This window comes from Arachis duranensis, chromosome 8, assembly GCF_000817695.3.
Source record: "Arachis duranensis cultivar V14167 chromosome 8, aradu.V14167.gnm2.J7QH, whole genome shotgun sequence".
In the NCBI taxonomy this organism is placed as follows: Eukaryota; Viridiplantae; Streptophyta; class Magnoliopsida; order Fabales; family Fabaceae; genus Arachis; species Arachis duranensis.
The window spans coordinates 28,484,510-28,498,850 of record NC_029779.3 but is presented as its reverse complement, the minus strand read 5'-3'; the positions used below and the strand labels follow the sequence as shown (position 1 = coordinate 28,498,850).

At 35.7% G+C, this 14,341-nt stretch overlaps 1 protein-coding gene and 1 pseudogene across 2 annotated transcripts; one reads left to right on the top strand and one right to left on the bottom strand.

Moving 5' to 3' along the window:
• Window positions 1-523: 523 nt before the first annotated feature.
• Window positions 524-4,652, top strand: LOC107461785 (alcohol-forming fatty acyl-CoA reductase-like; annotated as a pseudogene).
• Window positions 4,653-4,938: 286 nt separating this feature from the next.
• Window positions 4,939-9,439, bottom strand: LOC107461873 (proteinaceous RNase P 2). 2 transcript variants are annotated; one of them, XM_016080429.3, is made up of 7 exons: window positions 9,156-9,439; window positions 7,392-8,458; window positions 7,161-7,262; window positions 6,881-7,056; window positions 6,347-6,467; window positions 5,764-5,832; window positions 4,939-5,417 (listed from the first exon to the last, which is right to left on the bottom strand). In XM_016080429.3, the coding sequence occupies exons 2-7, from the start codon at window positions 8,334-8,336 to the stop codon at window positions 5,142-5,144; spliced, it is 1,689 nt and encodes a 562-aa protein (XP_015935915.1). In that variant the 5' UTR covers window positions 8,337-8,458; window positions 9,156-9,439; the 3' UTR covers window positions 4,939-5,141. The 2 variants fall into 2 exon arrangements, with proteins under 2 accessions (XP_015935915.1, XP_052109458.1); XM_052253498.1 differs by having other exon boundaries at window positions 7,392-8,393.
• Window positions 9,440-14,341: the final 4,902 nt, after the last annotated feature.

Below are 14,341 nucleotides of genomic sequence, written 5' to 3'. Positions count from 1 at the left end.
CTATTTTTAATGTTTTATTTTAATTATATCAAGTATTTAAAATATTTTTTGTTTTAATAAATAATAATATATACTATATCTAAATTTATTTTATAAATATGTGTTAAAAATAAGATTAAATACGGTGATATGTGATGGTTTTTAAATGTGTTCAGGCGTGTTCGAAGAAAAATTTTTTATTTTTTATTAAGACACATGTCAGACGAGTGTCGACAAATATCATATCCGAAATGTGTTCGACATACGACAATTCAGCAAAATATCCGTTCTTCATAAATAAGTGCTCATTTCTAATTATAGTTTCATTGCTTTTGGGATAAGAGAAAAAAACTCAACATTAATGTGTATTAACTATTAACTCTTAATCCTACAAATTACGGCTGATATAAGATTTTTTTTCTCGCTATATATATACAGGACCATTCCGTGGCAGTTATTGACATACAGAACCAAACTACATAAAATTTAGTACGCGTTTTCATGCACCGTTAGTTACTACAGCTCTTTGTTATTTTCATTAGCTATGGCAGAGTTCAGAAGTAATAGTGTTGAGGAGCATTTCAAGGGGAAGACCATTTTAGTTACTGGTGCAACTGGATTCTTAGCCAAAAGTTATTATCTTGCATCTATATCTATACTTTTGATGGTGAAATTAGTACAATGATTAACGCTCTAATGGTTCTTTTTAAATTTTAATTTTGTTTATAGTTTTCGTGGAGAAGATATTGAGGGTTCAACCCAACATAAAAAGGTTATACCTTGTTGTGAGAGCATCAAATCCACATGTAGCTCTCCAACGCTTGCATAGTGAGGTACCCATTTTCATTTAATTTAGTTGTTTCTTGATCAATTGCATTAGTTAGAAATTAACACATATGAACTAGACGTAATACATAACGCGGCTAACATTTCTTTTATTGAAATTAATAATAATAAACGTTTCATCTTTTACTAAAAGTACTTACTCCTTTTATACACACACATAGGGGTGGAAAAAGGCTAGCGGTCTGCCAAGGCCTGCAGCCTGACCTGTATTTGGCCTGGTATAAAATAGGTATAGGTCTAAATTCTTTTAAAAGTCTTAATATATTAATAGGTCAGGCACATGCTTACTAATTAGTCTTATAGGCCTATCAGGCCTGCCTGCGCCTATTAAAATATAATTAAATATATAAATAATTATTTATTATTAATAAAATTATGAGATATTTTAAATTTATTATATTTTATTATAAATATTTTTGTATATTTTAAATATGTTAAAAGTTTAAAATTTTTTATAAATATTAAATATATGACATATTACATATAACTATTTTTATTAAAAAATAATTTTTTAAATATATTACATATAACTATTTTTTTAAATAATATTTTTATTTTTGTAAAAAAAATTATCAGACTTTTTAACAGACTTCAGGTCAAGCCAGGCTGAATAACAGGCCAAGTCTAATAATTTATAAAGAGCCTATAACAAGCTGCAGGCCAGGTTCATGTGTGAATTTGTGGGGGCAAAAGCCCCACTAAAATTTGAATTTTTTTTAAATAATACATGATGATATTTAATTTGTTTTTATTATATTAAATTATTATAAAAATTATTTTATTGACATATATATTTTGCGTTTACTATTAGAAAATTTTTTAGAACCATAATCTCTAACTATATAGATCCACTATAGGACAAATATTAAACAAATTTTATATCGACATATTATTTATGTACGTAGGTCTTTGGGAAGAAGTTGTTCAAAATGCAAAGAGAAAAGTGGGGTAAAAAATTCAGCTCCTTTTTGTCCGAAAAAGTGGTGGCAGTTGCAGGTGATGTTTCTCTTCACAATTTCGGAATCAAAGATCAAATCCTTATTGAAGAGATGTTGGAAGAGATTGATATTATAGTGCACAGTGCCGCAACTACAAGACTTGATGAAAGGTAAATAAGATTGCGTTATTTTAAGTAATAGCTATTTGTATGCCAAAATCAATTATTGGTATAAAATATATATTAAAATATAAATATATTAAAAATAAATTTAATTATATATATTTATTATACATAAATATATTTTTTTGAAAAATTTTCAAAATATACTAATACTAGTATTGTAATAATTTTTGTTGTTGATTTCAATTAATATACATTATATATATTTTATAATTAAAATCAATGACTAAAATTACTCAAATACCTAAAATTCTATTAGTATTTAATTTATTTTATGCAGATATGATGTGCAATGGCGACAAATACAGTGGGAGCTTATAATGTCATGAACTTCGCTAAAATGTGTAGTAGAATAGAGGTTCTTCTTTATGTATCTACTGGTATGCAATTCTTTAATGAATTAATTTGAAAAATAATAAAAACTAGTGAATAATCACTAATAAGTCAATATAAATTTTAAATGTGTAATTTTAAATTTTTAATATGTTTTTTTTTTTTGGTACTACTCACATGTAAATAACAAACAGGAAAAGCCTCCTATGTTGCGTTTAAATATAAGTTGGTTGATTCATCATATGCAAAAGGAAAAAAAATTGTTTTAAATAATTTCCTTAATGATGAATACAAATTCTCGTTAGCCATATTCTCGAGAAAAGTCAGTAAAAATCTAAGAGATCTCAAAATCTAATATCAAAATTATTTTATTATAGTTTTACGGGAAATGCTATGAGTTAACATTTTTAGTAGAAAAAAAATTTGGTTATTAGACTTGCTTTAAATTGGTCAATATTTTTCTATTTTAGAACCAATGTGTGCGCGTGTGTGCGTGTGGTTATATTTTGGTTTCAGCTTATGTTTCTGGGGAGGCAGAACTAATACTCGAGGAAGCATTTCATATGGGTCAGACCTTAAAAAGCCCTTTAAAATTAGACATCAACTTAGAAAAGAAGTTGATTGAGGAAAAACTTAGTGAACTCAAAGCACAGAATGTCAATGAAAGAACAATCACCTCAATAATGAAAGAATTTGGAACAATAAGGTAAATTAATATAAAGTCTATCTTGTGTGGAACTAGATAGAGTTTTCAAGCACAAATTTAATTTACTCTCTTTTTACCACATTTTTATTTTTAATATTGGGTTAACAGTAGTATTTTTTTGAATTATGATCTACTATGGTATTTTTCTAAAATGTGGGATGATTTAATTTATGGAGTATAAATCGGACCGTCCGATTTTTAAGAGGTACAGAAATTGGACCGTCTGATTTGTGTACTCGGACCGTCCGATTTGTGTACTCCAAATTTTTAAAATTTTTTAAACGCAAATCAGACCCTCCGATTTGTGTATCTCCCATAATTTTAAAAAACACAAAAAATTATCACGTTAAAGTATAACACACACCCTACTTCCATATCTAAATTTTTTAGCCTCTTTTTATTTCTCAGGTAAATTGTAAAAGTTTGATTGGTTATCAGTGTTTTTAGTTTTCATATAGGGCAAATTTTCATGGGTGGTCAAACACCTATACATTTACAAAATCAATGGGAGAAATGCTTGTGACAAATATGAAGGGTAATCTACCCTTGATCATCACGCGTCCGACTATGATGATCGGAACTCATTCACAACCCTTTCCGGGTTGGATTGAAGGTGTTAGGTAAATAGAATAATCATTTAATTTAATTAGCATGTATAATAATATGTATTCCACTATTCCACACTATACATGATTATTTGAGAATGTAACTAAATGACATAATTTTGCAACTTCAGAACTATAGACTTTGTGTTTGTTGAGTATTTCAAAGGAGCACTAACTAGTTTTGTTGGCCATCCAAAGACAACTATTGATCTGGTGAGTCTCACTCTTCAAATCATTTTACTTTGAATAGTTTGTATACAAAAGTAGACGAATTATTATCTTTGGAGTAGGTTATTGTTTGATGTTTGAAGTGGATGCTACATTTTTCTCCTCACTTGAGAATTGAAATGATGATATAGATACCAGCAGACATGGTGATAAACTCAATGATCATAGCGTTGTTGGTTCATTCTAAGAGTAATTCTTCCAACAGTTTGGTCTACCATATTGGTACTTCGCTTGGAAATCCAATTAAACTTTCGGATATTCAAGATATAATGCATTGTTATATGACAAAAGAACCGTGGCTAAAAAATTCTGAGAAGTCAGGGGCATTCTATGAAAAATTTACATTCAACCCCAGTTATATGGAGGTTCATGAATTTCCCCAAAACAAGGTATTGGCTCAAATAAATTAAGTTGCCATATTTTATATTTAATGGAACTATTTTGTTACATAAAGGTTTATTAACGTTGAATTACTATGCTAAGTTTTTAACTAATAATTTATTTCCCCTTTGATTGTTACGGTGTTAAAGAGATCAAGGTTGAAGAGGATAATCAACATTTATCGTCCTTATCTTCACTTCTCGGGCATGTACGTAACGTAATATTGTATCTAATTAATTATGTTATTGATTTATATATAAATATGCAACATTTTAATTTATTTGTTAACAGCTTTGATGATAAGAACACGGAGAAGCTGCGGATGGCAATAAAGGGTGTTGGCAGTGTTGAGAGGGAATTTAACTTCGATCCCAATAGCATTGATTGGAAGGACTACCTTATGAATGTTCATTTTCCAGGTCTAATCAAGTACAGCATGCAACCTAAGATGTAACGAACGCCTGACCTTTGTTGAAAGTTGGAACAGCATAAGAATGATTAGGAGTATTGGTATTGTTTTACATGTTAGTACTAGATGTTTGCAGGAATTGCATTGGAAATTTCGAACGGCCTTAGCGTTGTTCCAGATTGTTGGTTACGCCCCCTTTTGTGTATTTGTAGTGGCAGTGGTGTGAAGAAAATAGAATTAGAAATCAAACAAAAACTATACTTGGAATTAAATAAATAAGAAACTCTTCAATAATAATCTCTTGCTTGGTTATGAATGTCAGCCACCATGGTTGCCATGAAAAAGTAAAACCTTAATATTAAGCCTGAATCCATCGCCTCAACAACGATCAAAATATAATTACATCAATGAGATTAAATTGTATAGATTGAACTTGGGTGGCCAAAAAATAAAGCCCCTCCTTTAAATTGATTTAAAATAATTGCAAATATAGCACCTTAACTTCAAACAGAATCATTCACGTTGAAAGATTTGTCACAAAGGAGGAGACCTCTCTTTTCTTTTACCAGTCAAGGAAGTTGTGTTGTTCTCATCAACTTGGGAATCCATGATACCGACACCATTTGAAAATTCCTGTGGTCCCTCGGCATCCTTTGTGTTATGATGATTGAAGTTAGGAGTATCCACACTATTGCAAACATTAGCTTCGGCATCCTGAGAACTTTGACGGGTAATACACAGCCAAGTCCTTGAAGTTTCATCACCAGTGTGCAGTGCTAAAGGCACATGCCATGACCCTTTTTCTGATTCCTGAAACACATACAAACCTTTTCAGATTTTTTTAAAGAATTTAATTCAGCAGCAAGTCTCAAGAAACAAGTCGAAATACAATAGTTGAGACTCATTTGCATACCAACATCTTGGATGACAATACACAAGATTCGATTCATTAAGACTCTATAAATACACTCATCCTCACAACAATAACAGTCCCTCTAAAAGTAGCATTAACCTTTATGAACATTACAGAAGCTTAAAAATATACTTAAGTATCAAATCTCCCAGCAAACACCAAAACCTAGAAAATCCTGACCGACACACATGTAGAGTGCAAAATACTTCTGCATACCCCGCAAGTACAGAAAAAGAATATTACCTGGATGACCAATGAGTATGGTGGTGGCATTTGAAGTTTCAGGTTTCCTTTAACAAATGTGTAGTGAACCTGTAGATGAGGAAAACAACTTATCACATGAATAAGCACACAATAAAAAACTTGAATGAGCTAGAGAAATTTTTTGCAACTTCAGAAGTATAAACTTGGATGACTCTATCAATGTGAAATAACAACTGCTAAGTCAAATATTGGAGAGTGTACTAAAAATCAGTATGGTTTGTCCAACCACATGAAAATTAAAACAGATCAAACTCCATCTTTCTCCAAATAATCCCCCTCTCACCAGAAATTTCACAGAAAATTATAATACACTAAAGAATATAATAAGAATATGCACATGAATGACAACAAAAAAGAAATAATATCATAGAATAAACACTTTCAAAAAGAATCTACATGAGTGAAAGTGCTCAAACCAAATTACAGGACAGAACAAACAGGGATGTAATAAATTTGAAAAATTAAGTGAATAAGAAATAGACTTCCCATAGAAGATTCAGTCCATTTGAAATTGTGAACAGGAAATAACTCGCGCATTATGCTAGAATAAGCAATAGCTTACTTGATGTCTTTCTTTCCACTGGTTAAAAAAGTTGCTTCCTATGAGTTCAAATATGTGATCCCGCATTTCATCATTTGTCACAAGCAAGCATCTGAGTTTTACAGCAGCATAAAGCCAATACCTGAAATCCAGAATAGTTCATGTTAATAATATCAGTACACAAGGAAAATGAAATGAGTTAAAATGAGAAGTGTAACTGTGTAAACGGTACTTAAATGGAATAATCTAAAGGAGAATTTGCAAATTAGTGATCAAAAGAAATTTAAAACCAAAATTTAACCATATAATTGAATTGGTGCCTAACAGAGAAAGAATAATTATCATGCATATGTGACTAAATACGAATAGTAAATTAAGCATATATATTTGAAAAAATAGAAGAAAAATACTCACTAAAACTAATTTTCCTTAAAAGTTTAAAAAAGTAATATATTATTATCTTAAAGGAAAAGAAATGGTCAAACAGTAAAAGAACAATGTTATCAGTAAATTAAAAACAAAAGCAAATTGAAAGAAAATAATTTAGCAATTTACCAATCATCATTGGATCCAGTTGGAGTCGTATAGAGCGCACCATTATTCATCCACTCCTCTACCACCCTTCTGCTTGATGGATTATCCATAAGCCCTCTCATTCGCTTGTTATGCAAGATGACCAGTGGCCATTTTTTCCCGCTACAATTGTAAAGTTCTTTTACTACATCGTCAAGCTGAACTATTACAAAATCGACATGATAAACACAATTAGTTGCAAAAACCAACAAAGCTTGCTCATCACACAAGAGAGCAAGAACATGAAACATCGGCATACAACCTGAGAAATGCTAAATCCACCATCTGCAAAATTTTGTTGGTAGAGCCCAACATTCGCTCCATCCACTATAGCATCATAACACGCATGTTTTTCAAGCCAGCCCTATCATGAGGGTAACAAAGGGACCAAAACTGAGTTACTACTTATTACTATCAATTACCAACATAAGTGCTAAAAATATTCACACATGAAACCGAACTGTGTTTCAATGAGGGGACAAGATTAACTCACCTGAAATTCACTGAAATTAGCTTTGACCTCTCTTTCCAGTGCCAAATTAGCAACAGAACGTGCAAACTTGCCTGTCTCCTCGTCATCGATATCAACACAAACCAATTGCTGGCTGCAACCACAACAACGTCCTTCAGCACTAACATTGGTCCTTCTAACAAGCCAGTCCCCTTTCCCAACCCACCCTTGACCATGCCACCCTCCCCCATTTCGCAAAATCCCTTCTTTCACAGGAGCCAAGTCCTCCAAACCAACCTCAGAACCCTTTCCACTGTGAAACCACTCTTCAATCACAGACGCCGTCGTTTCACTAACGCACCTCACTGAGCTCCTTAGCTTGTGCAAATACTCATACACCTTATTTGCATTCCCGTTCTTCGCACTCACCTTCAGCAGCGCCGTGAGTTGTGGTTCCTCGAGTGTCACACCAGAACCGTTCACATGCTCCTCCACCTCATAAGCCTTACCGGAATTTCCAAGCTCACAGAATCCGAACAAAGCAGGGTCAAAAGTCCTCAGCCTAGGGGCAGAGCCATAATTCTGAACGGCCTTCGCGAGCTCAAATGCGCGGTCGGCATTGCCTTTCGCAGCGGCAAGCCTGGCAACAGCGGTGAGGGTGGCTTCATTGGGGTTTATTCCGAGGCTGGTCATGTGATCGAAAATGCGGAATCCGTGGTGCAATGCGGTGTCTTTGAGCGAGACGTTGTTGACGGAATTGGAACAGAGGTAGAGTAAGGCATTGAAGTGGTGCTGATTGATGCGAGTATTGGTCGAAACGGCATCGTCGTATACAGAGATGGCAGCGCTTAGATCCTTGGATTTGGAGCATGAGTTGAGCTCGAATTGGAACTTGGCCTCTGGAGTTTGTGCCTTCCTCTTCTTCTTGCTGTTGTTGTCCATTGATGCAGTTTGGTTGGGTATTTTGGTGTTCAAATTTTGCACCATTTGAAACTCTATAAGCGTTAATTTTTTTGGTGAATCTATATAGCAGTTACCTATATACTGGTAGAATCCGGAGAATTAGAAGAGGATTGTTCAGCACACACAAGGTTGTCAAGAACAAGTTCCTATATAGGCACGGAAGGTTAGTAAGCAGAGCACAGAATGTAAGTGCCTACAAAAATTTTAATCATGGCACGTAATATAAGAATGTAGGCTCAAATAGAAATACATGTACTACATAATGATAAAATAATCATCAATCTCATATAATAACACAAATAGAGAAAATAATCACAAATACCATAAATATATTCCGTTATAATAGTTCAAAATGCATAGAGTTTAACTTGAAAGTATTCAGCTCCAAAGCTAGTAGTTAAATATCATAAAATATAAGTCACAAACCATAAAATAAAAAACACATCCACAAGTTTTTGACATATATTAAACTAAGATGAGAAATATTCAAAATATCTAACACCAGCTAATTAATCAAAGTGACATCTAAAGCAGATCTTGGAAGCCATGACCATCATCATCTTCATTTTCATCTTCTAAATATATAATGTAGGGCAGTATGTTAATAACTTCACAATAAAACAACACTAAAAAAATACATAAAAAAACATTAAAACAGTACTACAGGTCTATAACAGATTCACAATTGAAAAAAAAAACTATTAATAATTAGAGCATCACAAACCCTATATTAATAATTTCATATATTGAATTATATACATAATGCAAGACAGTAAATCACACACTCTGCATCAATTATTGATTATTGGCAGAGCCAGACAACATTCACAAGTCACAACAAACCTGAAAGTGAAAGCAGACCGTGAAGACTGGAGAAATTCAGGGACGGTTCAGGAACAGCAAGCGACGGCCGAAGGGAGCAATGAGTTTCGCCGCCGATGGAGAGCTACAGAGTTCAGACTCCGCGAGAGGCAGCACGCGGCCAGACTCGGTGGCGGCGCCCTGAGGTGTGCTTGTGCGGCAGTGGTTGTGAATGAAAAACGCAGAGACGCGGTGGTTTTGCGTTCTGCTTGTGCGGCGGCTGCACACAAATGCAACATAAAATGGCGGTGGCGGAAATACGAAATTAGGAACACTTTGTTGTTGTGGATTGGAAGTTATCGTTTTTTTTTTTAAAGGAAATTAGGATTTTCGTTTTTGGAAGTTATGAATTTTTCTGGATTGGAAGTTATGGTTTTCGAACAAAAGCTTAGGACTACTCGATTGGGCCATTTATGCCTTGGCCCATTTTTATCTTTAAAAATATTCTAGTTTTGGTCCAGCCTAAATATTTTGGGCCTTAATTGAGGGTTTGTTCTTTGTAACAAGAAACTCATGCTAGAGCGAAGAACTAATAATATTTTTGAAAGTCTTGAACTCAATCAATCTAGTGACCTGGTTGGTTGAATAATATTGTTCATACTCTAATCTAACACTATTACCCAGGTCCAAACTCACCTAAAGAACTAATCTAAAGATTGGCCTTCGCTTCCCATTGACCTCCTCGAAAGAGATCGGATTCAACACAGACTCCTCCTAAAAGAAGTCGGGCTCGAAGGATATTTGGTAGATAACATTTATTCAAATAAGTAACTGCCCCTAAAATCTCTCAACCCACTTTCAGGAGCCATATCTCAACTACCCTAAGATAAAGGGACAGTTATCCACCATAAAAGGTGGAAATACTCCAACGGTGGTTATTAGCTCATTACTATAAATACACTGACATCCCTCAAGTATCTCTAAGTTCCAATACTCCCTAAACCTGCTTACCCCTTTGCTGACTTAGGCATCGGAGTGTCTTTGCAGATACCACCCCCCATTCATTCATACACACAAGTCGGATGGCGGCTCCCAGACGTAAACCAAGTCAAAGACCACCTCATCTTAACGTTTGGGCCAGCCTTACTGTAATACCCTACCATACAGAGTCTTATGCTTAAGTCATAATTCAGAGATGGCAAGGTATTACGACCTCTAAAATAAAAATTTAGTACGTATAGTAGTATGAATGATTGATTATAACTAGGAGCCTTTATAGAAAAAGGGGTAAACAAAAATCGCAACTCAAAAGCGCAACACTCCGATCGATAACGTAACGAACAAAGATAAACCAACGCGAGATTATATATATACAAAAGAGTGTCAAAAACAGGAATATCAAGACTCAAAATCCGGCTGCGAAGATAACCGGTCCGAGCATAGCAATATATACATATGATAAAATAAGGAAAACCCCAAAGGAAACCCAAAGGGACACAAATACAGAAACCTATTCTCCAAAATATCCCATAAGAGGAGTCATCATAGTTTGTATTATTTAATAGAGATAAAAGTATCTAAGCAAAACATATAAACCAAAACATAGTCCCGAGAACAAAGGATCTTCGCAAATCTAGAAGTCTCCAGCATGCCTCAGTGGGAAACCTCACGTCCTGCATCTGAAAACCACAAAATTCGCATGGGTGAGAACCAGAGGTCCCCAGCATGGTAACAATTTCCACATATATAATACATAATAATAGAGGAAAGCCGAAGGCAATCCTAGAACTTCCTCCAGATAATTCAAAGCTTATAAACAAGCTAAACCATAAAAGGGCATCTGACTAAAGATTCTTCAGTCTCAGTAATACTTCCCTTTCCAATTCCTTCAAACCTCCCAACCACCAGCAGGAGTATAATGTAGCAAACACAGTTATATCAAACAAAAAATATACAAATAGGAGCAAATAAGGCATTTAGACAATTAGCAAGTAATATGCAGACAAATAGGCAATCTCAAACAATTCATATAGTATGCATATGATGAATGCCTGTCTCTAATGGCTGATGATATCATCTGTCGGTTATAGAGCCAACCCGACAAGTCCTAGTAGCTAACCATTGGATTGTCCCTCTGTCGCGCATCCCCAACTCGAGTTATACTCATCATAAACTTGATCATAATCATGATCTATATCCATCACCTTCACTGGTGAATATTTACGGGGGCGAGCTCATCCGGGGCTTTCACAGTGCCCGGACACCCTTACGACATAGGGTCAAAAGAGCTTCGAGTCTCAACCTGGAGCACGTGGTGGCTAATCACTGCTTCCTTCCAGGGAAACTTTCATCTCCAACAGTGGAAGTGCAACATTCACAATTCTTTCAACAGCATATATGCATTTATACTTAGCCATAATCATGGCTCCGTCGTAACACGACAATAATCTAGCCATCCGGCTCACGGTTAAATCCATAACCAGCCATTCGGCTCACGGTTAAATCCATAACCAGCCATTTCATTAACAATTACGGCCTTTCGGCCCATGGCATAACAAGCACTTCCACCACCATCCTCCGCCTCTCACATGAGCATCTTTGATCCTCATTGATAGTTTATTTTTCCCTTGCTTCACTCGCAAGTTACCACATTCCCTAGCTCCTTTTCTAATGGCTAGGCATATCATAATGATTTAAGACATAAGTGGTGAATATGAAGCCTTGATTGCCGGGTTAAAGCTGGCAGAGGAAGTCAGTGCAACCAAAGTAGACGTGTTCAGCGACTCTCAAGTGGTGATCTCCCAAATAAATGGAGAGTACCAGGCTAAAGACCCTAATATGAAGAGGTACTTAGATAAAACCTTGGAATATCTGAGGCAGTTTTCTAAGACCGAGGTGACACACATAACTCGGGATCTCAATAGCAGAGCAGACGCCCTTTTCAAGCTAGCTAGTACCAAACCAGGAGGGAATAATAGAAGTTTGATCTAAGAAACTCTCCAAGAACCCTCTATCACAAAAACAGAGGCCAGACAGGACATCCTTGAAATATATGGATTGGACATCGGATGGATAAACCCACTGCTCGAATACATGAAATTCAACATCCTACCCAAAGAGGAAAAAGAGGCCAAGAAAATTCGGAGGGAAGCACAAAACTACACTTTGGTGAAAAATATCCTCTACAAAAGAGGAATATCCACACCATTATTAAAGTGCGACCCGACCTCAAGGACGATGGAAGTCTTAGAGGAAGTGCATAATTGAATCTGCGGGAATCATCTCGGAGCAAGGTCGTTGGCTAGGAAAGTCGTACGAGCTGGTTTTTACTGGCTGACCTTGCAGAAAGATGCCACCGAGTTCGTAAAGAAGTGTCAGCCATGCCAAATGCATGCAAACTTCCACGTCGCTCCCCCTAAGGAGCTTATTAGCATAACTTCTCCATGGCCTTTTGCAAAATGGGGATTGGACTTATTAGGACCCTTCTCCCAAGCACCTGGAGAAGTAAAGTATCTAATATTGAGAGTAAACTACTTCACGAAGTGAATTGAAGCAGAACTATTAGCCACCATCACAGCCTAGAGAAGTCGGAAGTTCCTCTACAAGAACATTATCACAAGGTATGAAGTCCCCCAATCCATCACCACTGATAATGGAACTCAATTCTCCGACTCTACCTTTAGAAACCTAGTAGCCAGCATGCAGATCAAGCACCAATTCACCTCAGTAGAGCACCCACAAGCAAATGGGCAAGCTGAGGCAGTTAAGAAGGATATACTGGTTGGGTTGAAGAAAAGATTGCAAGATGCAAAGGGAGCCTGGGCTGAAGAACTCCCTCAAGTGCTATGGGCATATCATACTACACCTCAGTCTGTCACAGGAGAAATACCCTTCTGACTTGCTTACGGCATAGAAGCCATGATACTAGTAGAAATCGATGAGCAAAGTTCAAGGGTGAACTTCTACGATGAGGTTGGCAACATTCAGGCACATAAAGAAGAACTTGAGCTACTCCCTGAAATTCGAGAACAAGCCTAGATAAGGGAAGCATCATTTAAGCAAAGGATGACAAATAGGTAGAACAAAAAAGTCATTCGAAGAAGTTTTGCCCCAGACGACTTGGTTTTGATTAGAAATGACATCGGTATTAACAAGTCAGGGGATGGAAAGCTCGCTGCTAATTGGAAAGGGTCATATAAGATAAGCGAAGTCTTAGGAAAAGGATACTACAAGGTAACCGACTTGAGCGGTACTGAGCTACCTAGGTCGTGGCATGCTTGTAATATGAAAATGTACTATAGATAAAAGCGAACTTCACTCCCTGGTGTACTCTTTTTTCTGACTTCATGGTTTTTTTTCCAAAAAGAAAGGGTTTTCCTAAATGGGGTTTTAATGAGGCATCAAAGTGGAGGCTAAGAGAACATAAAATTCACCTAGTAGCAAAAGCTGTCGTCATCAATAATTAAATATATTTTTATTAAATCTCTTTATAAATTCCTGCATTGTCATCATTATTCTACGAACGCACCGACATAAGCTCAAAAAAGTGTGAAAATCCCATGCCCGACCTAAATAGTCGGTAGGATAAAATGACGAAGTACAAGTCAGTGTAAACAGGTTACGAAAAAACGATCATAATAACTCGGAAACATCTCGACCTATTAGTCGAAAATCATGAGAAAAGCGAAATACATCGCAAAAATAACCTAAGTTATGAAATAGTTCAATAGATGAAAATTGAACACAAAAGGAATACAAAAAGAGACAAGGAAAGGTCCATCAAAAAACAAAGGCAAAAGTTGTCCTAAAGTCTTCGAAAAATCGTAAGTAATTTAGACAAAAACAGTCTGCCTAGTAGAAAATAACTAAAAGCATGCACATACAGAAAATAACTAAAAGCCCTTATCCAAAAAATGGCAGAATAAAGCAAATTTTTTGTTAACGGCCATAAAAGGGCCAAGAAAGTCAGAAGCAACAACCATAAACAACAAATAAAATTGTTCAAAAAGGTGCCCACAAGCCAGGCCCCAAGTAGCTCAAAACAATTAATGGTAAGGAAGATTAGAGTCGCCAACTAGAAGGGAGTTCGGATCCGCATCAGGAGGGGTCGGAGCAACCTTTTCAGCAGTCGAAGTCGGAACCTCTGAAGACGTCGGTAGGAATCCCTCCTACTGCTCCTCATAAGGAGGAGACTCAATAAGCCTTTGACCACGAGTCTTCAGCTCGGA